Source organism: Rhinichthys klamathensis, unplaced genomic scaffold (assembly GCF_029890125.1).
Source record: "Rhinichthys klamathensis goyatoka isolate OS25496 unplaced genomic scaffold, OSU_Roscu_1.1 h1tg000191l_1, whole genome shotgun sequence".
Taxonomy (NCBI): Eukaryota; Metazoa; Chordata; class Actinopteri; order Cypriniformes; family Leuciscidae; genus Rhinichthys; species Rhinichthys klamathensis.
In genome coordinates, this window is record NW_026606717.1 from 5,975,166 (window position 1) to 6,003,038 (window position 27,873).

The 27,873-nt window shown below is 38.0% G+C and overlaps 2 protein-coding genes across 2 annotated transcripts; both read left to right on the forward strand.

The window, feature by feature from the left end:
* The first annotated feature begins 4,124 nt into the window (after positions 1-4,124).
* On the forward strand, positions 4,125-7,873 carry cryba1b (crystallin, beta A1b). The gene is made up of 6 exons (XM_056262213.1): positions 4,125-4,249; positions 4,950-5,022; positions 5,486-5,604; positions 5,692-5,833; positions 6,916-7,058; positions 7,297-7,873. The coding sequence occupies exons 2-6, from the start codon at positions 4,978-4,980 to the stop codon at positions 7,442-7,444; spliced, it is 597 nt and encodes a 198-aa protein (XP_056118188.1). The 5' UTR covers positions 4,125-4,249; positions 4,950-4,977; the 3' UTR covers positions 7,445-7,873.
* Positions 7,874-10,030: 2,157 nt separating this feature from the next.
* cpdb (carboxypeptidase D, b) lies at positions 10,031-26,891 on the forward strand. Its single transcript, XM_056262221.1, has 21 exons — positions 10,031-10,731; positions 13,286-13,485; positions 13,564-13,706; positions 14,688-14,854; positions 14,936-15,279; positions 16,128-16,319; positions 16,391-16,573; positions 16,650-16,732; positions 16,808-16,898; positions 18,119-18,264; positions 18,336-18,505; positions 18,596-18,865; positions 19,129-19,324; positions 20,267-20,405; positions 20,492-20,623; positions 20,782-20,877; positions 20,987-21,048; positions 22,549-22,680; positions 22,791-22,976; positions 23,752-23,848; positions 26,602-26,891. The coding sequence occupies exons 1-21, from the start codon at positions 10,139-10,141 to the stop codon at positions 26,811-26,813; spliced, it is 3,834 nt and encodes a 1,277-aa protein (XP_056118196.1). The 5' UTR covers positions 10,031-10,138; the 3' UTR covers positions 26,814-26,891.
* The last annotated feature ends 982 nt before the right edge of the window (positions 26,892-27,873 follow it).

A 27,873-nucleotide genomic window follows, 5' to 3' on the forward strand; every position in this document is an offset into this window, starting at 1 on the left:
GCTGTACCACTACACGCGGGAGGGGGTCGCCTGCCGTTCAGTGGCGCACCAGTAACAGATAGTAGTAATTTGACTTATATAAATGACTGTTTTGAGTGCATCAAATTGTATTCCTGAGGACATTATGTTGGATAAAAATCAGTCCTCGAGCCTGTACTGATTTTGTTCATTCTAGCACCGGATAGCTGTTTTGTATCTCCCTGTTTGTTGTGTGGTACGGCCCAAATTGATTCGTGAATTGTGATAAACAAATTCTCAGATAAACAAATCAAATCGAATCAAATAAATAAAACCCCAGAAAATGTGAGAGATTGTAAAGCCAATATTATTCATTATCTTATTTTTAAAGAAAAAGGAAACTTTAACGCGATTAGTAAATATGAGCTTTTTTGTTTATTTTTAATCTAAATTTCCCGGACCTCCCATAAGCATCAAGGGACCCCCCATAAGGCCCTAAAAACCTTGGGGTTTTTTATCATTGTGCTGCCGCTCCCGAAGCTACCCCAAATTAGATTTGCGTCTGAAAATACGCTCAAGTTGTAAATTGCTTCAGAAAACAGCGTGTGGCGCACTTGAGCGTATTTTCAGACGCAAATCTGATATAATTAAACTTATAGGTAACACGCTGGTAACCCAAGGTAACACGCTGTTTTCTGAAGCAATTTACAGACAGCGACGTCGCTGTGTGACTGGCCAACACGATCTCATGAAAGTGCGTACATTAACGAATGCAACGTAACGTATTACACGCCACAAAGTGCGTATCATATGCACGCGAAAACTGAGTACCTATATGCACGGTATGGCGGCAAATCAATGCCGCCATACCACGCAATACCATTGCGCGCGCGCATGATCATTCCCCACGCTCTCGCGCTTGATCTGCTCTCTCGCCTGCTGCTTTTGCTCGCTCGAACAGTTTTATTTTTGGCAGTCAAGGAGCGGGACTTAGGCTACTGTTTTAATAAATCGAATGTCATTGGCTATACACTTCCCCTTTTCAAGTCAGTTGTGATTGGACGCCTGTCCAATGACCCGTAATTCACTTGACTTGAGACATGAGACATCACTTAATTTGTTTTATTTATTATGGTTTATTAATGTGTAATGTGATTTAATCCATTGTTAATATAGAATAGATTCTTCCCAGATACTTTATTAACAGGAAGTCTTACTAGTGATTGCATTGTGTTGTTAAGAGATATTTACAGACTGTAATGACGCATTTCCATGGTTATTAGCGTTGCAAATGTACCCACATTTTTATACATTTTTACGTAATATAAGTGGTTCATTATGTTTTCTATTAAATATAAATGGGGTTCTGGCTTCTCAAGTTAAGATACAGTACACAGCATGAATTATAGCTTAGGTGCCTTTTCAGAATTTGCTACAGAATACAGAGGAACAAAATTAAACCCAGCTTAAACCCAGCTCAGCTGCAAAAACATGTTCTGAAACAAAAAAAAGTAAAGTAAATGAAATTATATTATATTATTACATGAAATAAATAAATGAAAAATGTATATTATTAGGTGGTTTTTTGTGGGGGGACCCCCCAAGAGCTTTGACACAATTCGAACACGGGTGAACTGCTCTTAAAATAACCAACATTTTAATAATCTGAATAATATTTTACGCCTATAAAGAACTTTTTGTGCAATGGAATGACTCTGGATGTTAAAGGCTCTTCGTGGAACCATAGATAATTAACTTTATTTTTAAAAGTGAACTTTATTGAAGTTAATGATCACAGTCCACAAGAGGCCGCCACAAGACAGTACAACAAAACTGGCCTGTGAGTCACAATTGTAAAACTAGCACTTGATAATCAAAAAAAAATTTATACCAGTGAACGAGACACTGACTTCTGATCAAACATGAAGAAAAATAAATTAAGCAATTTAGCAAATAAACTACAAGTGCTTGTAATTTCATGTTTTTGGCTGGCTTGAAAAGGTTTCACCAATTTATTAGCCTAATGTCCTCCATATTAAATGTGAGCCTGCCATCTTTGAATAGCCTTGCATTTAAATAACTCCCTTTTTAAGCAATATGTTGTGATTATTGGTATAGCCTGTTATATTACAGCTATCATTGTTGTGCTATATACAAAACTAAGACAGAAACAAAACGTTATAACTTAAAAAACAGAAAGAAAAACAAATACATTTTAGCATGTTTGTTACAATAATGTTGATGCAGAGGAGAGTTAATTAATAATATGACCGAGAGAGTAGAAGTGAACACACTCATTTCATTTCCCAGGCCTGCTGAGCTGGCTCGTCTCTTTGTCATCGTGGTGTGGCTGCCCTCATCAGCAGAAATACACACACACACACACACACACACACACACACACACACACACACACACACACACACACGGTCATGCATGACAGTTTTACACACAACCAGAACTACATCTGACACACACAGGCTTAACAGATACACACGTCATACACATTCGACACACACACACACACACACACACACACACACACACACAAACATTTTTACACACAACCAGAACTACATCTGACACACACACACACACACAGGCTTAACAGATACACACGTCATATTTGACACACACACACACACGCACACCTCCACTCTGGACATTTTGTGGGCTAAACAATGTGCTGACTATGGTCTGTGTGCAGCCATTGTTTTGCAAAGAGACCTGAGTTGAGGTTGTGAGTTTAGCAAATGCACTTTCTCTACTTCAAAATTAGTTTAATTTAGGCTATGTTACTTGAAGTTTCATGAATTATTTGTGAATAGCAGCCTACTAGACATTTCTAAATGAAAATGGTTTCAAAGTAAATTCTACATAATTTTTCAGTCATTTTTACAATGAATGCTGAAGCTGTTCAATTAATTTCAAATCTCATAGACTGAAATGTTTAAGTCTACATATTCATCTATCAATGTAAACGTAGTCCACTGGTTTATAGTTTTACTCCTCTTCCTCCTTTTCATATAAGTTGCAAAGCAACAATATATGACATTTAAATATAAAAACTGCAATGGTTCCATAAAGAACCTTTAACATCCACAGAATCTTTCCATTGTACAAAAGTTGTTGTTTTTTTAAAGTGGAAAAAGGCTCTTTGGATTATTAAAATGTTCTTCACACTAAAAGAAAAATTGGTTTAAGAACTGACCACTCAAAGGTTCTTTGGGCAACCAAAATATTTCTTCTATGGCATTATTAGGAAAAAAACTTTTGGAACCTTCATTTTTAAGAGCGTAATGGTGCATTTGTCTAGATTTAAAGTCAAGCAGTATTCATCGCTTTTGGAAAACACACTGATTCATATTAGCATTTTAAATGCCTTGTTTTGCCATTTATAGGACAGAAACTCATCCGTGTTATTTATTGCATTACTCAGACATCGCCTCCCTAATTTGCCTCATAATAATTTGTCCAAGTCCCAAAAAAACATGTGGGCCTTTTGTAAACTATGGCGCTCAGATAAACTGGAGACTAAACACTGTAAATATATAAATAATCATTATTGTTTTGAGATCATTTCTTCTCAGACATCACCAAATTCAAACCTTTTATGTTGTACAAACCCCAAGTAAAACTACATTTCTATGAATTCTTATGCTGTTTTGAATATAATATTTTCCTTATAGAGTCCGTGCAATCCTAAATACACTGTAAAAAGCGAACAGTTGGATCAACTTAAAAAAAAAATACTTCAATTGGTAACACTGTTAAAACACACAGTATATAATGTTCCTCATTCCAAAAATGTAACTTTGAGAAATCATTTGCAAAAGTTTCTAATGTAATTTAATTTACTGCAACTTATAGACCTATTGTCCTTCATGCAAATTTGCAGGGCCTGAAAAGAAAATCTCAAGTTATAATATAACCATATCATATAACCTTATAGGCAATTCACATAAAATGAGATATTAGCATGCATTGCTTCCTCAAGCAGTGTAAAAGTGAAGTGATCCTCAGGTAGCGTAACATAGGCCATACGGCTGCCACACGTCTCCATGGCCCCTCATTGGTGGAGATCCCTTCATTGTGAAGAGTGTGCGGAGGAAAGAAAGGACTACAGCTCAGGACAGAAACAAAAGGCATCCAAAGCAAAGTGCTGACCGCAGCCGGGGTCTGTGAATGAGGGAGCCCCATTGAAGCGGCGTCTGTATAAATAGCCCCACAGATGCCTGAGCAGGAGACCGCGTGCTGGATTCCCCTCAACGCACACAGCTCATTCTGTTGGGTAAGTCTGGTAAACCCTGTACCTCTGCCAACTCTAAACCAGATAGTGATTAAACCAGCTTGGAACACCATAGTGAGGATTAATTATGCAGAATGACTTATCAAACAATGATCCACTGATACAATCAGACATGCTAAATTATAATTATGATAGGGGAGATATTTATGAGATGTCAACCGGGGATTTGAACAAGAGGTTTTAATTAGCAGACCTGACGTCCATAAGACAGTAATATAAGCCACTCGGTTTAATTGATCCAACAGTGTTCAGGCTTGTCATACATGGAATACTTTACATGCCATTATCTATAACAAGCACTTGTCCTTTTTTTCTCACTGTAAAAACAAGTTAGCCGTGTGTCCACCAAAGCGTTTTTATAAAGCTGAAATGTAACTTAGGCCTACTTGTTCTGACTGGCATTTGTTTTGGATGAACAGATGTGCTTGTTGTTATCAATGTGTGGGTTGGACGGCTGGTTGAAAAGCATGTTTTAACCAAAGTTGAACATTTTTCAATTCTCGGCATCCGGGGGGGGAATGCCAAGGGCTCAGCTCCTCGTCACGACGCTCCCATTGAAAACAATTGAAAAAATGCTCTGGCCATTTGGGAAAAAAACACTTATTTTAGCATGTCTTTTTGTGGGTACATGTTCAACAGTGTTGTATACTTCTGACACGACTGTCTGATTCCTTGCATCCAGGTCAGTCAGCGCTGATATATCTGAAACAATGGCTCTGACAAACCCTATGTCAATGCCCATGGGACCATGGAAGGTAGGCCCATAGTGATTTATTTTATTTTAAATTAATTAACTTAAAATTATTTTAATTCATATTTAAGTAAAATGCAGTTTGGGGCAATGTTTCTAAACTAAATGGGTATTTAAAGGGATAGTTCACCCAAAAATAAAAATGTTGTCATCAATTACTCTCCCTCATGTTTTTCATTCTTCTGTTGAACACAAAAGAAGATATTTTAAAGAGTGTTGGTAACCAGACAGTGGACGGTAGCCATTGACTTCCATAGTATTTTTTTCCCTACTACGGATGTCAATAGGGTCCATCGACTGTTTGATTACTAGTATTCTTTAAAATATTTTTGTTTGTGTTCAACAGAAGAAATAAACTTATACAGGTTTAGAACAACCTGAGGGAGAGTAAGTGATTTCACTTTTAGGTGAATGATGTTCAACATGCTAAACGAAAGATACTGTTTCTTTCTTTCTTTCTTTCCCAGATTACCGTTTATGACCAGGAGCATTTCCAGGGCAGGCGTTGCGAATTCACCGCTTGCTGCCAGAACATCATGGAGTTCGGAATGGAGACCGTCCGCTCCCTGAAAGTGGAGTGTGGCGCGTGAGTAAAAGCACACTTCTATGATTACAGAAGTAAATCTCTCTTCCTCTCTCCAACCCTTGTCCTAATTGCCTCTTGTGACTCTAGCTGGATAGGTTTTGAGCACTCTACCTTCAATGGCCAGCAGTTCATCCTGGAGAAGGGAGATTACCCATGCTGGGAGGCCTGGAGTGGAAGCAATGCCTATCGCATTGAGAGGCTGATGTCCTTCCGCCCCATCTGTTCTGCTGTGAGTGAGACCATCTGCACCAGAACACGAAATACACCCTCCAATAGACTTTCCGATCATCACTATTTCTGAAATGTGTTTGTCATAGTGAGTGTAGATAGATGGCATTAAAAAAGCAGGGCAGAACCGGATTTCACCAAGTGCAACATGTTTCTGGATCACCATCTTTGTTGATCCTGGAACAACATTCTAATCAACCAATCAGATTTGAGGGACAAGTTTACAGTTTATGTCAAGTTTAGACTTAAAACCAGAATTAGGTTCTTCTACATCAGTGTTATTAACCTATAATTTCCCTCTGATTTTAGGGATAACATTTTTGTTTAGGGGTTGGGATAGGACTACATTTTCAGACAGCAATGCAAAATCAGGACGTGCAAAAGCAGCATTATGAGAGAGGTACTGATAATAAAAATTAGGGCTATGCGCCATTCAGAATTGAATTGAGAACAATTTAATTTGAATTGAGCTAGCACACAGGTTCCAGGAAGCATAATTAAAATTACATTTCATTTTTCAATATGAATGACCTATATACATGTAAGGGGCATAATAATTTTTGTTTGGAAATATAAGTCCAAAATATTTGTATATATAAATATATATATTTATATAAAAAATGAAAAGTCATCTTTATTTTTAGATTTATTATTATTTTAATTATTTACAATTTACATATATGTTATGATACACAAAAGGGGTATAATCAAGAATATTAGAAATATAAATCTGAAGTATGTATTAAAAAAGCAACAAAAAATATTTTATTAAAAATATAAATCTATTAAAAATCAATGTTTGAAAAGCCTAAGATTATTTATTTCAACTTTTATTTTCATGGTCATTTTATGGAGCATGATGGAAGAACATTTCCCAGAATGCAATATCTTGTTTATTTTAAGTATTACACAGTTGTGTGAAGCGTGAAATCTCTTTAAATTGCACTGCAGTAAATTCCATTTCCATTTGCATTTTCGTTCATCCCAATTCAACGTCCTGTGAGACGTGGCCAAATTCCAAGTCATGAACCGAAAGTGAACCCATTTTATCAATTCAAAATGTTGTTCTTCATTCTGAAACAGATGCACAAGGATTCCCGTATGATGCTTTTCGAGTGTAAGAACATGAGTGGAAAGCAGTGGGAGGTGTGTGGTGACTACCCCTCTCTGCAGGCTATGGGATGGTGCAACAACGAGATCGGCTCCATCCAAGTCATGAGTGGCGCGTGAGTACGATTGCTCCAATGGATTTTGATCGTCTGATTATTTTGTTTGGGTCAGAATTTTGGCCCAAAACAGTGGCTAGCGTTCTGGCTTCCTGCTCTTATGTTGCTTTTGATCTGCATGCGAGAAAGGAGCGCGAGTGCTTCGGTTCGGGCTTGCGTCACTGCATTCGTCAACGTTTGAGACTTCAAATGCTCCACTTGGCCTCCATGGTAACATGCTGTGTTCCTATTTCTCTAGCTTTGTATGCTACCAGTATCCTGGTTACCGTGGTTACCAGTACATTGTGGAGTGCGACTGCCACGGAGGCGAGTACAGGAACTACAAGGAGTACGGCTGCCATGCTCAGACCCCTCAGATCCAGTCTATCCGTAGGATCCAGCACTGAGAGGAGCCAGCCGTGTCCTTCCTCTCTTCCCTCCCCTCTTCCTCCTTCTGAGCCCTTAAATCCTCCACTTCCTCCATCCCTCCGTTTCCAGCCATGCAAGACGGTTTGTTGACCAGGACGGCAGGCTGGTATACTGGTGCTACACCAATGTAACAAGTCCACAGCACTTTTTTTTACCCACTACACGAGGAAAAAAAGACAAACTATTGACGGCAGGAACGATGAGATAAAAACCGCAGAAAAAAAAAGTCCTGTATGATTCCAGCCGGACGGACGTGGTGTGAAGCTGGGAGCGTTGCTCTACTTTCGTCATGACTTGATCATCATGATCGTAGCCATTGCAGTTTTCATGGTCAACATCTGTACGATTTTTGATGAATAAAGAACATGAGTATAAAATCTGAGGAAACACAAAAACAGAATACTTGATATCAGCTGACTGTAGTGTGTGGATCTTTCCTGACCTTACATGAACATTAGGACTAACATTCAACTCTCACAGATGAGCATAAAATGAGAAGGTGTAATGAATTGTCTAAAATTAAATGAAGTGAAAAGATACAATGTGTCAGAAGAATTTACATTAAAGCATGACAAGGACAGCCTTTTGTTCTATCTATATCAACATAGCAAGACCTCTAATTCAATTATGTGTATAAGTATTTTTGTTTTCAAAATTGTAATCCACTAAACTAAATTACCTTTTGGATACTGATACATCAAAAAAAAAAAAATTTACGGTGAGTAAAGTGGATAGGTGATAATGTTAGACATTACAAATGTAACAAACACAACACAAATTGGAATTGTAAAGAGTTTATTTTCTGCTTCTTCAAGCATCCACCTATGTTTAATTTTTCAACATTATCAACTGAGTGATATTGGGAAAAAATATATGCAGTTGTATCACTGTGGAGACCCCAGTAACCACAAGAGGGAACTAGAGGGTCTATAGAAATACTGATCTGAAATGATGAGATTAGTGACAGCCATATTTTAACAGCAAGAAATAAAACTAATCTTAACCTAACGTATACTGTGCAGCATATCATTTCTCTTAGTTTCGTGCAGTTATCGTATAAAAACAAATAATTAAATATTTGGAAACAACATTTATTTATATTGTAATATATTTATAAAATTTTACAATTACAATTTAATATAAAATTAAATAGCAGCATTTATATTTTAGGAAGTGGGTCTTTGGAAGAAGATCATCATATATCGGGGGCAAAAGTTTCAAAAAAACCGACAGCACTAGGTGTTTAAATGCCATTTTAAACAGCATCCTAGAGTGTAACATGGTGCACTCCATTTAAAACTATTTTGAACTAAGTTTTCACATTTTAAACATGCGATTTTCATGACTTCATATTACATGCAATTGAGAGACTCTCTTTCTCTCTCTCTCTCTCGGCTGCTCCCGTTACAGCAGCATTATCCGCGCATATTATTTAGAGACTACCTGGAAAGTCTCCAAGGCTGTGTTCAAATTCGCCCCCTATAGCCTCATTCACTGTTCTACATTAGTCCACTGATATAGTTCACTTGAAGGAGTGAATTCGGACACTGGGTGCGCCGGAAGGGTGCAGCTTTTGTATAGTTTGTGCTTGCCGTTTAATAACAATTTGAAACATAGCAAGCAGCTCCAGTAGTAATGACAATATTTTTGGAAACTGGATGGATGGATGATGCAGCTGCGGACGCCATCTTCTTTTGAGACCGGGGCGGGGCTGTATCTGAAATCGCATGCTTCACCTGGTGGACAACAGTATGTTACAAAAGAAGTATGTCTGAATTAACAGTACTCATAAAAGAGTAGCCAAAAAGAACCCGGATGACCAACTTCTTCCGGCAAGCTTCTGAGGTGTGCATACGATGGACACTTTACTATCCCATGAGGCCACGGGAGAGGATTTGTGAATGGCAGTGAAGCAACGCAACTGACGCTGGTAGGTCACGTGATAAGAGCAACATGGCGATGTACGTCCAGATTATTCACACTCATGGTATAGAATGTACTTTTTTAGCCGTCGTGAATTACTTATTCAAGTACCTACTCAAGAGAGGATGCGATTCAGACGCAGCCCAGCAGTTCATTCGGCGCGACCCTCAGTGTATTATGGGTATTCGTTAATTAGTTATTATTAGAGTGCATTGTGGGATTAAATGAGTGCACTCATTTAATCCCACACTGTGGTTTCTTACACCACTACAAATGGCTCTCCCCTCAAAAAGTGCCTTATTTAAGGGTACATGGTGGCAATTTCGAACTACCCGGCTTCATTATGCAAGGTAACAGCAAATAAAAGCTAAAAGAATAAACAGTTTAAAAAAATCATTATGACCAAATACAGCCAAATACACAGTGTACTAAAATAAACTTTTCATTAATACATTTAATTAAAAAATATATATATTTTAATGGTCAAAAATGTTATGGACGTTTGCCAACTACCCCTTAAACGGCAGTGGTTTAATCCATCGTTTTAGTTTGGCCCTGTGCAAACCAATTTTCTACTGATTAAGCCAAGTGGAATCTATTAGTGTCCCTAATTTTGATTCAAAGGGTTTAACTTGCAGACCAAATGAAGACCAATTTTGTAATAGCGCAACAAAAAAACTGAATAAAACGACAAACAAAAGGTTATTTTTAAATGTCAATTGTTCGCAAACCACTACAAACGCGGCGCAATGCATATTTTGTGGCTCATTTTGCCGCATATTTTAATAGTTCCGCACCAAATACTTGGTTTGAGACACACCAACAAAGTGAATGAAGAAACATACCTGGGATATTACAACTACGCCGCCATGACCGACCTTCTTCAGAGTTTTTCTCTCAAATACTCGCATATTTGCCGCCTCGCGAGCATCGGACAGTCTGTCGAGGGAAGGGAGCTTTGGGTCATGAGAATAACAACGAATCCGAGTACGGACGTACCGGGCAAACCCAGGTTCAAGTATGTGGGAAACATCCACGGGGACGAGGCTTTATCAAGGCAGGTGTTAGTGTATCTGATTGAGTACCTGTTGACTCAGTATGGCCGTGATGGGAGAGTGACGGAGCTGGTGAACCGAACGGACATCTATATAATGGCCAGCATGAATCCTGACGGATTTGAGCGCGCGTTGGAGGGTGACTGCACTGGAAGTGCTGAAGGCCGCGAGAATGCCAAACATTATGACCTCGACAAGAGTTTCCCAGACCAGGATAAGCCCTCCAGCAAGACTTCAGATGATACACCGGAGGTCACGGCTGTTATGAGATGGATTCTTGAAAAAAAGTAAGTTGTTTGCCGTGTAGTTTTAATATTTTATGTAGTCATTTATTTATTTATTTATTGAAATCATTTTCCATTAATAGCCTCTTATATTTTTCTAAAACTATTAAAACATTTTTGTTAATTGAAATAAAGCTGAAATGAAATACAAATATTAGAGGGACAACGGTTGCCTTACTGAGATAATTTTATTGAAGCACTAACAGATAATTAAGAAAAAAAACGATTAACTGCATGCTCGACCAAATGGTTGAGCACATTTTGAGTCACGTTATATTTTATTGAGAGGAGTACCTAACTTAACTCAAACTGATTGAGCCATCTCTACCATCTGTTTGAGGTATGTTATCCCATAAAAATCCACTAGATGTCATAGTGTCAATCAACAGCACTTGTCACAACACTTTTTCTATCAACAGCACTTGTCACAACACTTTTTCTAACATGGATGTCAGAAACAAATAAATCACTGCCATGTGAACTGGTTTTGGTGAAATTTTGTAAGTTAAGCATTTTTTTTTACATATTACACTGTAAGAGCCCTAACTTTACAAAATTATGTTACTTGGTGCCATGAAAAAATTTAAGTATGTTTTTAATATTTTTTCAAAAATATGCTCAACCAAACGGTTGATTTGGCACATAATGGTTAACTGTCACCCCCTTTTTGAGAATGGACATTACAATGCACTATTAAAACTTGGTTGTAATACAAGAATGCTTTGGAATATAGACCCAAGTTTGGTCTTGTTTTAAAGAAAACACTCATCAGATTATTGCTGAAGTAAAAGCATGGATGTTTTAAATTAACTAAATATTTTTTACTATAAAATTACTATAAAATCAAAGCCATATATCTAACCAAGTTGTGTTCCAAATTTGAAGTTGATATCACAAAAAATTGAAGTTCCCATGAGATTTTGTTTAGGCATAATACCAAAAATAGCCCCCGGGTGACATACATTCCATTGAATTTAATTGTATGCATTTTGCTGTAACAAATTAATCAATTTCTGTCCAAATATCATTTCTGTCACAAAATATGGAACCTTGAGACTCAGACCTTTCTGACAATGTGTTTTGTCAAGATTAGAAAGGGTTTTGATCATAAATTATGATGGGCAAAAGAAAAAAAGATTCTGTTGCTCTACCAGACTTGACGGCATGTTTCTTGAAACATAAAAGCCTAAAATGCCATTATATTACTATCTTTTGCTTCTTCTTTTTTTTAGTTTTTGAATGCAGAAAGAATGTAATGTTTTTGGTTTTGTTACTTTTAGTTATTTTGTTTATTGTTAAAAAACAAGAAAACATAATTTCCGGTGTTAAAATGAAAACCTGAAATATTTAATGGCATACTTCAATAAATAAAGAAGATTTAATATACAAAAATATTTCATTTTGATTGTTTTTAAATAAATTAGTATTATAGTTCACATTTCTGATTTTCATAGTATGAATTCAGGTACTTTTTTTTTTTTTTTTTTTTTTACCATTAAGTGACATCAACCATTTGGTAGAGGCTGATATTAAAAAAATTATGGGATGTTGAAAAAAAATACATCGAGTGTGGTTACTAGCAACATAAGTAGATAAGAAATGCAAAAAATAAAAAAAATTCCATCACTTTTTTTCCTGGTGAGGTCTTTAAAGGGTTAAAAATGAACTTAAAGGGTTAGTTCACCCAAAAAGGAAAATTCTGTCATTACTCACCCTCATGTTTTACTCACCCCCAAACCTGTATGTCTTTCGTTCATCTTCTGAACACAAAATAAGATATTTTTAATGAAAATGACTTCTGGCCCTCCATTGACAGCTACGCAACTGACACCGCTTCAAAAAGTTCATAAAGACATCGTAAATTAATCCATATAAACGGTCCAAATTTTCTGAAGAGACACTAAATTTTTGAGGAACAGATTGAATTTAGGCTTAAACCACGAGAATGAACCTCGGTTCTCACAAGTCAAGCGATGAGTTTCCATTTACCGATGTGTGAGTTCGTTGATTAATTTTAATATGTGAATAATAGCCTATTCAATCTGTTTTATTATGTAAAACGATCGTGTCTCTTAAGAAAATTTGGACTAAACTGCTCAATTCATATGGGTTAGTTTTATGATCTCTTTATGAACTTTTTGAAGCGTAGGCTGTCAATAGAGGGACATAAATTGCTCCGATTTCGTTAAAAAGATCTTCATTTGTGATCCGGTGATGACCGGAAGTCTTACAGGTTTGGAGTGACACGGGGGTGAGTAAATAATGACAGAATTTTTATTTTTGGGATAACCTTAGGTTTCATTCAAAATATTAATAAAACCTATTTTAAAAAAAGTAATACTGGACTGTATGCACCACAAAAATGTTCACATCAGAGTTAACTAGATTTTAAGAGAAATTGGCATTACGTTTTAAACTGGCCCAGAAAAAAAATGAATCATGAATTATTCAGTGGTGTAATGTGAAAATCTCAGATCAGAAGCAAGAGAACAAGTCAAATCTTTTCACAAGAAGTGTTTTCTCACCAGGTTTTCTGGCTCTTTGTCGTCTTTTCAAGGTTTGTCTTGTCTGGTAGTCTACATGGGGGCTCGGTGGGGGCCAGCTTCCCTTTTGATGACAGTTCTTCTGCAAGCCCAGGGCTGACAGCCGATGAAGACCTATTTCACCATATAGCACTAACCTACACTGAGAACCATCCCATTATGAGCATGGACAATCCTGACTGTCCGGTTGATCCTAACAAAAGCTTCGGAGACGGTATCACAAACTGTTGGACATAAAAGTTAGGTATTTTAACTAAGTGAAACTCCATTGAACTTTGGTTTGGTGTTGCAGGGGGAATGCAGGATTTCAACTACCTCAAAGGGAACTGTTTTGAAGTCACTTTTAAATTCAGCTGCTGCAAGTATCCACCAGCTTCTCAGCTTTACACAGAGTGGACCAACAACAAGGAAGCCCTTCTTACCTACATACAGAAAGTGAGTTGATTGGGATGTTTAGTGTGTAGAATGGCCTACTGCTTGTTCCATCTACTTGAACTAAACTCAGGATTGCTATAGATGTAACCAGTAACTTCTTATGGATGCCAACACCTAACTTAACCTCATATGTGTAAAGAAAATGTATTGTTAGCTGACAGTAGTAATGGGAGAAATGAGCTTTGAAAAGCTTCGAATCAATTCAACCAATTGCTTCGCAAAATGATTCACTGCGTCGAAGCGTTCGAAACTCCACACGCTGGTCAGAACAGTGTAAATGCAACAACTCAGGCCAAACATGTATAAAAAAACCTTTTACAAACCCATTGCAAATGCTTTATTGAAAGTATTATCTATCAAATGCAATTAACTAATCATCTAATAAGTGTCTGTAATATGTGTTCTTTTATCAATGGCAGGGCTTGTTTTGATTGTTCCATGGATGACTCAGCTAAAGAGGCAAATAAAGAGACTATTAATAAATATTATTCCTTTTAATTATACTAGTGTCTAATTAAAATGTATCAAACTGATCAGAGATCAGGTAAAGCCCACAGACATTTGTTCAATGGTTTGCCGATCTCAGTAATCCACATGATTCATGGGTTCACAGAAATCACCGCCCCTCCAGCAGTAAACCATTGAAATTTTGAAACTGTTATGACGTAACGATGCCTTGTTTACTGAAACGGGTGACTTTGGCAGTTTGATACGCGCTTTGAACCACTGCTTCAAAACCTTTACCAATATTTTGTTTCTAAATCAGTGTTTCGAAAGCGCCCACCACTAGCTGACAGTTTCCTTCAAAATAACTTGATTCAGTCAAGTTATTGGACAAGTCAAATTGAGTCGTTCATTTCATTCTACATAAAGCATTTCAGTTGAGATAACATGTTTCCTTTGTGTGGAACCATTGTCCACAATTTAATTAAATTATTATTATTTTTAATGATATCAAATCTTATTTTACTTCTGTTTAAGGCTCATATTGGTGTGAGAGGTTTCGTAATGACCAGATCAGGCTTTGGTCTCCCAGATGCAACAATCTCTGTTTCTGGAATTGATCACAACATCACAAGCTGGATGTTTGGTGATTATTATCGCCTGCTGCTCCCTGGGAGATATGACATCACTGCTAGCTCACCTGGGTGATTATGTGTAGATGCTTAAAAGTAAAATGATGAGATGGAATTAATCCATTTTAATGGAATTGTTCATGTTTCCTCCAGGTACCTTTCAAATACTGTGAAGAATGTGCCGGTGATCGAAGGCAAAGCCACACTGCTAAACTTCACTCTTGAGGAACCGGTAGAGGAAATGTTAATGTTAGATCACTCTGAACGACACATGGTGACCAAAGAAGATCTGAGCACACCAGGGCCTCCCACCTCAAAATATCCAATCCAGTCTTTGGAATTCCAATATCATAGTTATGATGAAATGGAGATGATGTTGCAACTGTTTAGTGCTATCTATCCATCCATCACTTATCTGAACTCTGTTGGACGATCAGTGCAGGGCAGGAATCTTTATGTGATGGAGATTTCCACCAATCCTAGTGTTGGTCAGCAAGGTGCAATTGCATACAGTCACATTTTTATATTATTTATATGTGTATGTACACAAAGTCAAAAGTTAGGAATAATTTTCCTAACTCTTATGCACCCTCTTATGAATTTATTTGATCAGAAATAGAATAAATATTGTGAAATATTACAAAAGTTTTTATATATAAATATATTTTCAAATGTAATTTTATTCCTGTAACGGAATTTTCAGCTTCAGTGTTCAGTGTCACATTATCCTTCAGAAATATTCTAATATGGTGATTTGCTGCTCAATTATTAATTATGTCATTATTATCAATGTTGAAAACAGTTTTACTGTTAATATTTTGTTTTAATATTTAATGATTTTTTGATGACTAGACTGTTCAAAAGAACAGCATTGATTATAAATGCCTTTACTGTCACTTTTGATCAATTTAATTTCAATTTCAAATGTTGCAAAATATTTCTAAGTATTAATTTAAATGGAATCAAAAGTACTCATTTCTTTTAAAATCTTAAATACCCAAAACTTTTCAATGGTAGTGTATCATGTTTCAACATTGATAATTAGATATCTTTCCTGAGCAACAAATGAGCACATTATAATGATTTCTGAAGGATCATGTGACACTGAAGATTGCAGTAATGATGCTGAAAATTCAGCTTTGCCATCACAGGAATAAATGGCATTTAAAAACAACTTTAAACAGTTTTTTTTATTTTTTTCGTTTCTTTTTTTGCTGTATTTTTGATCAAATAAATGCAACCTTGGTGAGCAGAAGAGACTTTCAAGAACCTCAAAATATCCAAACTTTTGACTGCTAGTTTACATTAATGCGTCTCTATGAAAACCTCCCCTTACTTTAACCAGGCAAACCAGAGGTCATGTTTGTGGGTAACCTGCATGGAAACGAGTTTATCGGTCGTGAGATTCTCCTAAACCTGGTTGAATATTTGTGCCGCAATTATGACAAAGATCCATTGGTCACGCGTCTGGTCAATAGCACAAGAATTCACGTCATGCCTTCCATGAACCCAGATGGGTATGAATTCGCGCTAAAAGGTACAAGCAAAACAAACTGGCAGGTTGTTTAATTGTTCTCTTCTGTATTTACACTAATTTTCTTCTCGTAGCTCACAAGGAACGGGTCTCAGGAGACCGGAGTATTATTGGACACAGTAATAGTCACCGTGTTGACCTGAATGCAAATTTCCCTGAACAGTCACAATCGAAGAATACTGTTGAAGCAGAAACTCAAGCAGTGATAAACTGGATCAAGGCCCATTCCTTTGTGCTGTCTGCAAGTATACGTGGAGGTATAGAAAGTGGCAGTCTTAAGTTTCTCAATGTTAATGAACATTTTTAAAACTGAACTGCCGTTGTTGTCTCCAGGGTTTAGGGGAGTCGTGTATCCGAGTTCCATTGACTCCACTGATGAGAAAATGTTTAAATCCGTTGCAGAAGCCTTTTATTTGGTGTGTATTTTGGATGCTGTATATATCATGAATTGTTTAAAATGTAGTTTCACTGACTCGTTTTCTTGTTTCCAGCAATCTCAGGCTTTTCAAGAGCCCCAATCTTGTGACGTGTCAAGAACCAGAGAGAAAAAAGACACAAAGCACCGTCGTCCTGTGGTTACAGGTCAGACTGAAGCATAATCGCTGATCAAAGTCATTATTAAAGAAAATACCTGTATTTACATTACCCTTAATTCAGTGCTGTATTTTCAGCATCATTTCTCCAGTCTTCAGTGTCTCATGATCCTTCAGAAATCATTCTAATATGCTGATTTACATTTAATCATTTAGAAGACGCTTTTATCCAAAGCAACTTACAACTGAGGAGAACAATAGAAGCAATCAGACCAGCAAGAGGGCAACAATATACAAGTGCTGTAACAAGTCTCAGTTAGTCTAGTACAGTTAAAACATTTTTTTTTTTTTATCAGAAAAACAAATAGAATAGGCAAGTGCTAGTATTAATTGGTCAGGTGCTGGTGAAAAAGATGTGTCTTTAGACATCTTTTGAAAATGGCTAAAGACTCAGCTGCACGAATTGAGATAGGCAGGGAACAGTCCAGGGGCAAAGGAGAGAAGAGAAGGTTTTGAAGAGTGTGCGGGAGTCAGAACAATTGCTAATTTGGTTGTGGTAGACTGTTGTTTTAGCAGTGGAGACATTTGCAGAGAAGGAAGAGAGGAGAGATTGATACAAACTAAGGTCAGTAGAATTTTTTGACTTGCGCCACTTCCTCTCTGCGGCCCTGAGTCCAGAGCGATGTTCACGGAGAACATCAGACAGCCAGGGGGCAGAGGGTGTGGCGCGGGCTGGTCTGGATGAAAGGGGGCAAAAGTTGTCTAAAGACGTTAGAGTGGAGCAAAGAGTGTCAGTCGCACTGTTATTGTCCAGTGCTGAAAACTGAGCGGGTGAAGGAAGTGAGGATGAAACCATAGAGGATAAGCGAGAGGGAGAGAGCGTAGGTTACGCCGAAAGGTAGCCTGTGGATTTGATGCTCTCAAGAAACATTGCTGCTTATTATCAATGTTGAAAACAGTTGTGCTACTTAATTGTTTTGTGGAAAGAGTGATGCACTATTTTTCAGGATTCTTTAAATGAAAAAAAAAAAAATGTTCTTTTGAGTTTTCTAACCAATGTCTTTACTGTCTCTTCAGATCAGTTGAATTTGTTTTTCTAAAAATATATATATCTTGATTCTGACCCCAAAATTTGAACAGTAATGTGTACTTTTTAAAATTTTATTATATTTTGTCTTATTTGTCTGTTCCTCAGTACATATTCTTCTACGTTGAGTATCCTGTTTCACACAGAAATCAACATTGTTTTTGCCTTCTGCATACTGGTAGGAACTGATATGCTGACTTGGGCGTATCAAGGCACTGACACTTTAGCCGTTAGCATTGGTCTGAGCTGTGAGCTGCTCCCGCCGGAGGATTCGCTCTCAGAATACTGGGAGAAGAATCACAAAGCGCTCTTACAGTTTATACAGCAGGTGATTCATTTTTGATCATTGTATTTTGGGTAAGCTATTCAGTTTAAACATTTGCATGGTTTGTGTGTCAGGTTCATATGTTTGTGAGGGGTATGGTGACTGATGGTCATTCTGGCAAAGGCATTGCTAATGCCACGGTCGTGGTGGAAGGCTCAGGTCATCAAGTCCATACCAGCAGCACAGGCCAATACTGGAGACCCCTGGCTCCTGGTTCTTATCATCTCACAGCCTCTGCTCCAGAGTGAGACCTTACCCTTCACAAGAAATGAACAGAATTCTCCCAGTTATAAAATGGGTCAGCCATTACATTTCTTGTGCTATTTTCCCCCAGTTATACTCCAATGTCGGCTTCTGTCCGGGTGTTGAAGTCTCGGGTGGAGCAGGTGGACTTTAAGCTGACCAGAGATGCATTGCAGCCATCTAGAGTAGAACAGAAGGACTTTGAGAAACTGGTGGAGCAGCTTTTAGTCCCTGGCGGGCTGGATCAGATGGTCCGCGGCCTTCTTCCTGCTCAGACCCTGGAGTACCGAACCTACAGGGAACGCTCCGAGTTCCTGAGAGGACTGACATTAACCTTCCCTCGCATCACACGGCTGTACAGGTATGTAATCCTGAAGATGGGTCTTTATCAGGTGGTTGGCGGCGCTTGCTGAGAACTTGGAGAATGAGATATTGAGTACCCACCTGCTATACCAATGTGCTAACACCCACTCCGAACACCCTAGCCAAGCATCACTCACATTTTTGTAGTTATGTGATGCAAAATAAGTTTTTATTGAGAATTTATTGAATGGAGTTAGGTAAACGTTGTGAAACTTTAAATGTCATTGTTTAAATCGTCACTTTTTTTTCTCCTGGGGTCAGTTTGGGTCAAAGCACTGAGTTCAGAACTATATGGGCCCTTGAGATCGCTGGCAATTTGAAGATGTCTCAACCTGCCGAGCCCAAGATCCGTTTTGTGGCTGGAGTCCATGGTGATGCGGCAGCAGGTCCAGAGTTGCTGCTCGAGTTTGCTTCTGTTCTCTGCCTCAACTATCGCAGGAATCTCGCCATCACCAAGGCAAGCTTCACAAAACATTGTGTCCTCTTGTAAAAACAATGAAATATAGTTGTTACTCTCACCTTATATTTCCAACACCAGCGCTGCGTTTGCTCACAAAAGTTGTGTGAGTGAACGGAAAGTTTCCAGAGGGAGTGCAAAATGTTTGCGAGCGGGGAAAAAAAAGACAGCATTGAAATATAATTTTCCTCCCTTCGCATACCCCCTATCACCATGTCCCATAGATTGGGAACACTCTTCATTGACAACAAGTCTGAATGGCATGCATGTTGTTAAGCTAAAAAAAAACATGGCACACCGAAATATTGCAAAAGTTCCTGGTTTTTAATTGTATACTTTACAGTGTTGAATTTAATTAGTGTGTGTGTGTATATATATATATATATATATATATATATACACACACATATATATACACACACACACACACACAATTAACATATTTTTTAACTATACTACATTCTTAATCTTCACTGTGACTGATTTTGCAATGTTGTCTTAGGGTGCGGTCACATTTAACAATTTTTGGCTGGATTTTGCTAACAAAAAAAGGTCCATTGTGAAAAGTTTAGCAATGTATGAAGCGCAGCTCATGTAGAAGTCACTTTCAAACCAAAGATGATTTCTGTTGGTGAATCCAATGAATTTGGATGACCAACTTGAACACAAGTGAAATCTGCTTGGGGAACTCTTTTTGGCCTTACGCAAAACTCCTGATCACACAGATTGAAATGACTGGATTTCGTCCATGAAATTTCGCAGTGGAATATTAAATGTGACCGGGCCTTTAGAATTGGCCCAAAAGGCGGCGGCATCTATCTTTTGGGACATCCAGTGCGTCTGGTGTGCATTTATGATGCCGTTCAAGTCGGCAGCATACTAGGTTTTGGAACAGAGTTTGTGTACCTGTCATCAATACAGTTTTTGTGTCCTTCCACTTAGCTGATTGACCGGAGCAGGATCCTGATTCTCCCGTGTGTGAACCCTGATGGTAGGGAGCAGGCACATGAAGGAGTCTGCTCTTCCAGTGTGGGGCACACCAATGCTCGTGGAATAGATCTGGATACTGATTTCTTCTATGGTCAGTCAACACTCTGCATTGAAATGATGTCATTAACAAAATCTTGTGAAGTGGTCAGTGAATATGACATTTGTATTTATACTTAGGTAATAAATCAGTGCAGCCAGAGACCCGTTCAGTGATGGATCTGATTTATGGAGGGGGTTTCTCTCTCTCAGTAGTGCTGGAGGGAGGCTCTCTGCTGGCCACGTATCCATATGACAGACCTAATCAGCATGGTAACCAACAGCACAATATTTGTTTATATATATTACTATTACTTATTCGTTGTGTTAAGGATCCTAACTCTTAAGTATTAAACTCTGTTATATAAACGATCCTGCACAGTTAATTTATGAGTGATTGGGCTTATATTGGGCTTCTGATTTTTACCCAGAACAAAACGAGGAGACGTTGAGATATTTGGCTTCCTTGTATGCCAGAAGTCATCCTTTCATGCACTTGGGTAACATGAAATGTACAAAAAAGTCAGGTAATGTTGAAAAGACTTTAAGATTAAAAGAATATACTGCTAAAATTACATAGCAAAAAAATCACAAAACATGATATGAAGATGACTCTATCATTCTTTAACTCAACAGAGAAAATCCCAGGAGGGATCCTGAAGGGTGCGGATTTCAGTTCTCACACTGGCAGTATGAAGGTATTGGAATCATTTGAGATTGTCTGTCTGAATGGCAGATTTTTTTTTTTTCATGTTTGTAGATATTGTTCTTGTCGTGACGTGTCGCTTATGACTTGCTTGTTGTGACTCATTAGTGTATTTAACATCAAATTACATATATTAATTGATCCATTTTGGCCATGCTGGGCCTTGATACACCTGGTATTAAGATGCGTTTTGGTCGATCGGATCACAAGTGGACGACGCTAAATACAGGTGTAAACGGGGTCTAAAAAGTTGAGCTTGTCTACTTTCAACCACTTCCAGAGGTATTAAAAACCCACTCAACCCGATTGCTTTCGTAGTGTAAACGCGCATGTGTTCGAACAGCCACTTAAAGACCGCCTGCTCTCCGTCTACTGACCTAATGCGAAAAACGTTTTAGGAAGTGTGCTAGCCAGACGGGATTTAAACTTTGTTGGCTGGAGACCCAAGTTTGTACTTGGTACGTTTTTCATCTTCAAACCAATGTTCTCTCACTAGCCTGGGAAAATCCAGACAACTTCCGGCAAATTTAGATTTGCTCTGAAAGTTAGTCTGGCAAAGAGCTCATTCAAACCCATTTCCAATCCGTCGAAATCGAGGCACCAATCAGAAACGTTGGGGCGGGCTTTACACGATGACGACAGCGCTGGGATTTTGAAGCAGATTTTGTAGCCTACATTACAAAGATGGATGCCGCCGTCGAACATCACTCGTTCGAATCAGCTATAGCGTCTGTTTTAAGCGATTTGAACGTTTCCTTTTTGTTAAAAACCGAGCAAAGAACAACACTCGGAGATGTTTCTCCGCCGCTCTGCATACGTCATCTCCTTCATCGCTCTGATTGGGTTAAGGTCTATCGGCGACGTCCGTTGGTGACGCCCCTCTGGAAATGATTTGTCTATGACGCTTTGCCAGACCATAACTCAGTTACAACTGAGAATGGTCTGGTTTTAACCAGGCTATTCTCTCACCATTCCTGATTTCTAACACACACTTAACAGTGTTTGGTGTGGTCTTGCGACTGTCAGAGCAGAAACCAAAGCTGCAGCTCTCCGTATGTTTTTCGGTCGCGTTCATATGTAAATTGCATTCGATTATTTCATCCATTAGATCGAAAGATCAGAAAAATTCCATAGACCCTCCCCTCAAAGAAATCAGGACAGAAGTGGTTGAAAGTGGACAAAAGAGAAGGATTAAAGCACCAGGTGTGAACGGGAATGTGTCTCCCTCTTCTACTTGTGATCCGATCAACCAAAACACATCTTACCAAGTATAAACGGAGCCCCAAGTTACAACTTGTGTGCTGAATGAGGCAGAACTGTTTAAAATGATCAAGTGTTCGCTCTAGTTCACCAAAATGAAAATTGTCATTTAGCCCAGTTAAATCAAACATTATCCAAAAATCTTTCCCTCCACTGAAGCTCTCAAATCTCATTTTCTGCATATTCCGTGTTGTATGTCTTTTTTAAGAAACTACAAATGTTTCTCTTTCAGGACTTCAGTTTGGATGTGGGTGTTTGCCCTGAGATCACAGTGTACACTGGCTGTTGTTTGTTCCCACCTGAACATCAGCTCTTCTCGATGTGGATGGAAAACAGAATGCCTCTTTTCCGCATGCTGCTGGAGGTGGACACGCTCGAACTAACTTTCTCATCTTCTCAGAATATAGCCAGCCATATTTTCAAGCAACCTAAACTCATTTAAACCTATGTTTTCCTCATATTTGGTCTCTGAAGGTTCACAGAAGTCTGAGTGGTTTTGTGAGGGACAGTAAAGGCCGCCCGGTGTCGGATGCTGTTGTGATGGTGAACGGTTCTGTGACTGTTCATGCTGACAGTCAGGGTCACTTCACCACTCTCGTGGCTCCAGGCACACTTCAGCTGCAGGTTCAGGCCCATGGATATCAGCAAGTGCTCCAGCAGGTATGTTTTAGTAATGGCTAACGGCTTTAAGAGGTTATATATATATATATATATATATATATACACACAATATAATGCAGATGATTTTGGCATAATAAAACTAACACAAGATTAATATGCTACTGTTCAAAAGTTGAAGTAAGTTTTTTTTTTTTTCTACTTTTCATCAAGAAATTGAACAAAAGTGAAAGTATAGACATTTATAATGTCTATAAAATAAAAAAGTGCTATTTCATATAAATGCTGTTCTTTCTATTCTTCAAAGAATCCTGAAAAAAATGGTTTCCACAAAAATATTAGGCAGCACAACTGTTTTCAACATTGATAAGAGATGTTTTTTGAGCAGCAAATCAGCATATTTGAATGATTTCTGAAGGATCATGTGACACTGAAGACTGGAGTAATGATGCTTAAAATTCAGCTTTGCATCACAGAAATAAATTACATTTTAAAAGTCGGTATAACAAATGTTGGGCGGGACTTGATTTTGTCCATTGGAAATTGATTGGATCATTGTAGTTCGATGTGATGCGAGTGACAGGTTGTCTCACCAATTATTATTTCACAATATTAATGGTTTTTCTGAGTTTTGATTAAATAAATACATCTTGGGTGATCACTGCTTTCAAAAACATTTTAAATCTTACCTATCCCAAACTTTTGAACAGTAGTGTAAAAAAATATTCATATATTAAGCTGAAATGATCACGCTGCTTCTGTCCAGGTTAAACTGCACACATTCTACAATTCTCTCATTCTCCGTCTGTGGTTTTAGGTGAATATATCCTCAGACAGAGTGACCAGTCCCATTGTGATTGACTTTACAGCAGACGGGGCTCCCCTCAGTCGGGCAGTGTTTGTCATTGCCACAGGTAAATCTTAACACTTTAATCTTAACACTTGTTCTAATTCTAGTGATCTCATTGGTCAAAAGAAGTTGATATTAAATAAGTACCTATTATGCTTTTCTCCCTGAAATGCCTCAATTGTAGTCTTAAAGGCACAATATGTAAGATTTTTGGATTAAAATATGCAAACTAGAACAGTTATATATTTTGTTGATTTTTGTACTTATATTATCCCAAATGTTTCCAAGAAGATATAAATCCATTTACGATTTTACTTCTGTAGAAACCATGGAAACACCAAAGATGTTTTAATATATTATGTGTTCTATTAGACGGGTGAACAACTGTTTGGATACCTTTATCAGAAAACAAATCATTGTTATAGCTCAACACGGTTTGTCTTATTGTTTGAATCTCTTGTTTTCTTGATTTACCGAGAGTAACATGTTTGTATCATGCGTGTTGACACAACACTATTTTTTTACGCGGCTAACATAGCAGAGTCAAAGAGCTTTATTTGTAGTAACAGTAATACAGCGTTTTCTCCACCATACAATTTTATTTTATTTTTTTAAATGAACTGCATGCCATTTAGCAACAAGTCATCCAGCTTTTATTAATATGATATTCTATTATCAATCTAGCTTACTGCGGTGTGCAACAAGTGTCTCATACCAGCCACCGAGCGAACGCACAGTGTTATAACAACTTTCAGTTTCAACGTTATAACTTTCAGTTTCAACACATTCGAGCGTATTTTTAGTGTGATTGTTTTGACCATGTAAAACAGCGCTGCGTTACCCCTCAATTTTAATTAATCAAATAAAGTGAGGTGTATTAGTAGTAATTCAGTACTTGAAATAAACATGATTTCTGTCAGTTTGCTTATCAGCTGTAGAGGTAAAGACAACAAGTCCCATGATTCCATTCACTGCATCATCTAATATTTTGTATTTTGCTAAATATATGCACTGTTACACTTATTGTATTTTTACTCGGATCTTAAAAACATATTATAACATTATTATAAAAACGATTGAATCAAGATCAGAATCAAATAACAAGATTATGAGTTGAAATTGTGAAATTTGTGTTAAGGACTAATAAAAAAGTAGCCTACCAGCCATTGTAAACATTGTAACATGTTGTCACTTATCAACTTAAAGCTGCAGTCCGTAGCTTTTTTTGGGTTAAAAATTATCCAAAATACATATTTGAGAAAATACATAACCAGCCAGTGTTCAAAACTATCTGCTTGCCTTAGCTCGATTCAAAATGGTAAGCTTGTAATAATGTTTTTAATTCCAGTGGTACTGGTGGATTTCCGCGGGAGATTCGAGCATGTGTTTGCGTCATTACGTCACATCTGTACACATAAAGGAGTCTCGGCTAGTAGGCTATATTGCGTGTGAGGATGCTGGAGGTGGAGATTTATAGGCTTTTCTCACAGCACTTCATATAAATAAACTTATAAATTTGATGGCAGATCCAGAAATGTTCAAACGACAATCACCAGTGACAACAGATTCACCCGCTGTAAAATGCAAAAGACTTCGTTCGGACTTCGGAGTGGCTACAGAAAAAAAGAGACTGCAACCGGCCCATGCGAAAACAAGGATACATATCGGAAGGACATTACATAGTCACGCAATGCTTGCTTATGTTGTTAACATTAACAATTTGAGAACAAAGTATAATTTGCACGGTTTTGCGTGATATGATAACTTATAAGCGATTGTTAGATTTAATCCGCGCGATTTACTACAATGTCAGAACCAGAACAAAAGTGGATGTTTCTTACTTATTCAGATGACATTTTCCGGTGAAAATTCTTATGTTGGTCATACTTCCAAAAAGAATAATCTGTGATTCTGAATGACAATATCCACATCGGCGCGGTGACTGACAGCTGCACACTCTCCTCAAACATTGTGTTCATCCGCGCTGTGCCGTGTCGAGGGTGTGGAAGTACAACTCACGTAAAGTTGATAATTCCGACTGACTGCAAATGACTGCAATTGCAGATTTCGAACAGAGATGGCGACAAAGAAAACCTGCGGACTGCAGCTTTAATGAAATTCTGTTTAGTTACCAAATGTTTTGACAATCACAATACATTTATTGTGATGCAAGGTTTTTCCATAATTCTCGCTCCAAGCTAAACTCAAAAGTTTGCAGCCCTGCTTACATACTGTGCCTTTTAAGTTTTCTTCCGGGAACACGCACGTCACAATTCCTCGTTTAAATAATTCCCACCCAAGGCATATGCAAAACAAAGGGGCGAGGCCTGGTTGAGTTGCTTTAGTACGGTGTTGAAACTTGCAGTGATGGAAAAGGGCCTGGACAGCCAACCAATCAGAGTACATTCTGCTTTTTGGAAGGAGGGGCTTCATAAAGACAGGAACTAAACCGTGTTGCAGTACCTCTTTCCCCGGTCTGTCAGGAACCATCTAAAATGTGTGAATTATTATTTTTTTAACATTCAAGCATGAAAACCTATTCTATTATACTCCAAAAACAAAATCAATACTTTGTAATAGGACCTCTATAAATATAAAATGAATTTGTAAATCAGCATATTTTATAAAACAAGTATTCGTACAGTATTTAAACCCATATTATTAAGTCTTTGTTATAAATTCAGGTCATATTAATTATGAGCTAAGCATTTGCTACTTGTCAAACTCCCTCTGAATAAACTGATGAATGACTTGAATGAAAGGACTCCTATAAAAATGTAGTGGTAAACTGTCCTGCAACCCTTTATCCTCGTTTAGCCTCTTTGATGAGCATCTTGATCTGCGCTCTCCTCATCTGGCACCTTCGCTCTGCCAAGTTCAGCCGCATACGAGACGGGGTTCGTTGGTTGCGTCGCAAGAGGGAAGACCTCCGAATGGAGGCGATGGCTTCAGAGAAGTCACCCTTGCGAGAGGAGTTTCTGGATGAGAGCGAGAGTGAGGATGACCCTTTCTTTGTGGAGCCAAGATGAATGTACTGTCACAACGTTTAAGAATAAAACGTCACTGTCTTTATGCTCAGTAAGTCAAATGACTTGTTTATACACTTTGCATCTTTCCCACTACATTCATTCATTCATTATGTATTTAAACTTAATAAAATATGTGCATTTACCAGTCTTAAGTTGTTACTAATGGTGGATGCACAGCTAGTTGGTATACTTTTGTTTTAAGAAGTTTAAAAACATCCCTGGGGTCCGTTCTTCATACGTGAAATACTCCCTGACGATTTGACATGGTCCAGGATTGTTAGGTTCTTTGAAGCTCATCCTAGAGTTGCTGTCATAGATGTATTAAGCGAGGTACGAAGGTCTAGCGATCCTTGATGTAAACTGTTTATCATTGAATGAACAGCAGGTGGCAGTGAAGCACCAATACTTTTGACAAAAAAATCAAGAAATGTTGAGAATGGGATGGGGAATAATGTTACAGTATGTAATTGCTCAGGAAAGCATCACCGTTACTATTACCCATAGAGTTTTGTTCAAGTCCCTAACCCCTAATTATTCAACATAAGCACATAGGCTAAGCACCTCAGACTTTCGGCAATATTGTCTGTTTTTGGGATTCAATTGTATGTAACCATAGCGACAGGGACTAAAGTAACATCAAAGATGGTGACATAAATAACTTGTATTTGAAACGACAAACATTCAGGTGCTGTTCCAGTTCATCTGTCAGATTGAAATGATCCAACAGCAGTTTTTATAGCCTATCTGAGGGTGTTCACGCTTGTAGTTCGGTTCGTTTGGTCCGGACCTTTTTTAGGGTCTCATCTTCCTGTTTTTGGTTCGTTTACATGCCTTTGGTCCGTGTTGCGTTCATGTATCATTCGAACCTTTTCAGTGGTCTTGGCCTGGATGGCAGCGTTCACACTTAATCAAATAAACCGCACTAACAGCAATTCCACCAGGGTTCGTTTGAACCAAATCAAACATGCCAATTGTGAACAAACCCTGGTGCGATGTGATCTGTGCAGTTCACACTTTTCTCTCTATTGTGACGCACTGTATCCGAGTGAAACAAGAAAAA

Excerpts from the sequence above, each read along its gene's own strand:
- cryba1b (XM_056262213.1), top strand. The coding sequence starts at position 4,978 with ATGGCTCTGACAAACCCTATGTCAATGCCCATGGGACCATGGAAG. Across the intron at positions 5,023-5,485 it reads TGCCCATGGGACCATGGAAG|ATTACCGTTTATGACCAGGA; the intron begins GTAGGCCCATAG and ends TTTCTTTCCCAG. Across the intron at positions 7,059-7,296 it reads ATCCAAGTCATGAGTGGCGC|CTTTGTATGCTACCAGTATC; the intron begins GTGAGTACGATT and ends CTATTTCTCTAG.
- cpdb (XM_056262221.1), top strand. The coding sequence starts at position 10,139 with ATGCATATTTTGTGGCTCATTTTGCCGCATATTTTAATAGTTCCGCAC. Across the intron at positions 18,265-18,335 it reads TCTTACAGTTTATACAGCAG|GTTCATATGTTTGTGAGGGG; the intron begins GTGATTCATTTT and ends TTTGTGTGTCAG. Across the intron at positions 23,849-26,601 it reads AGTGTTTGTCATTGCCACAG|CCTCTTTGATGAGCATCTTG; the intron begins GTAAATCTTAAC and ends ATCCTCGTTTAG.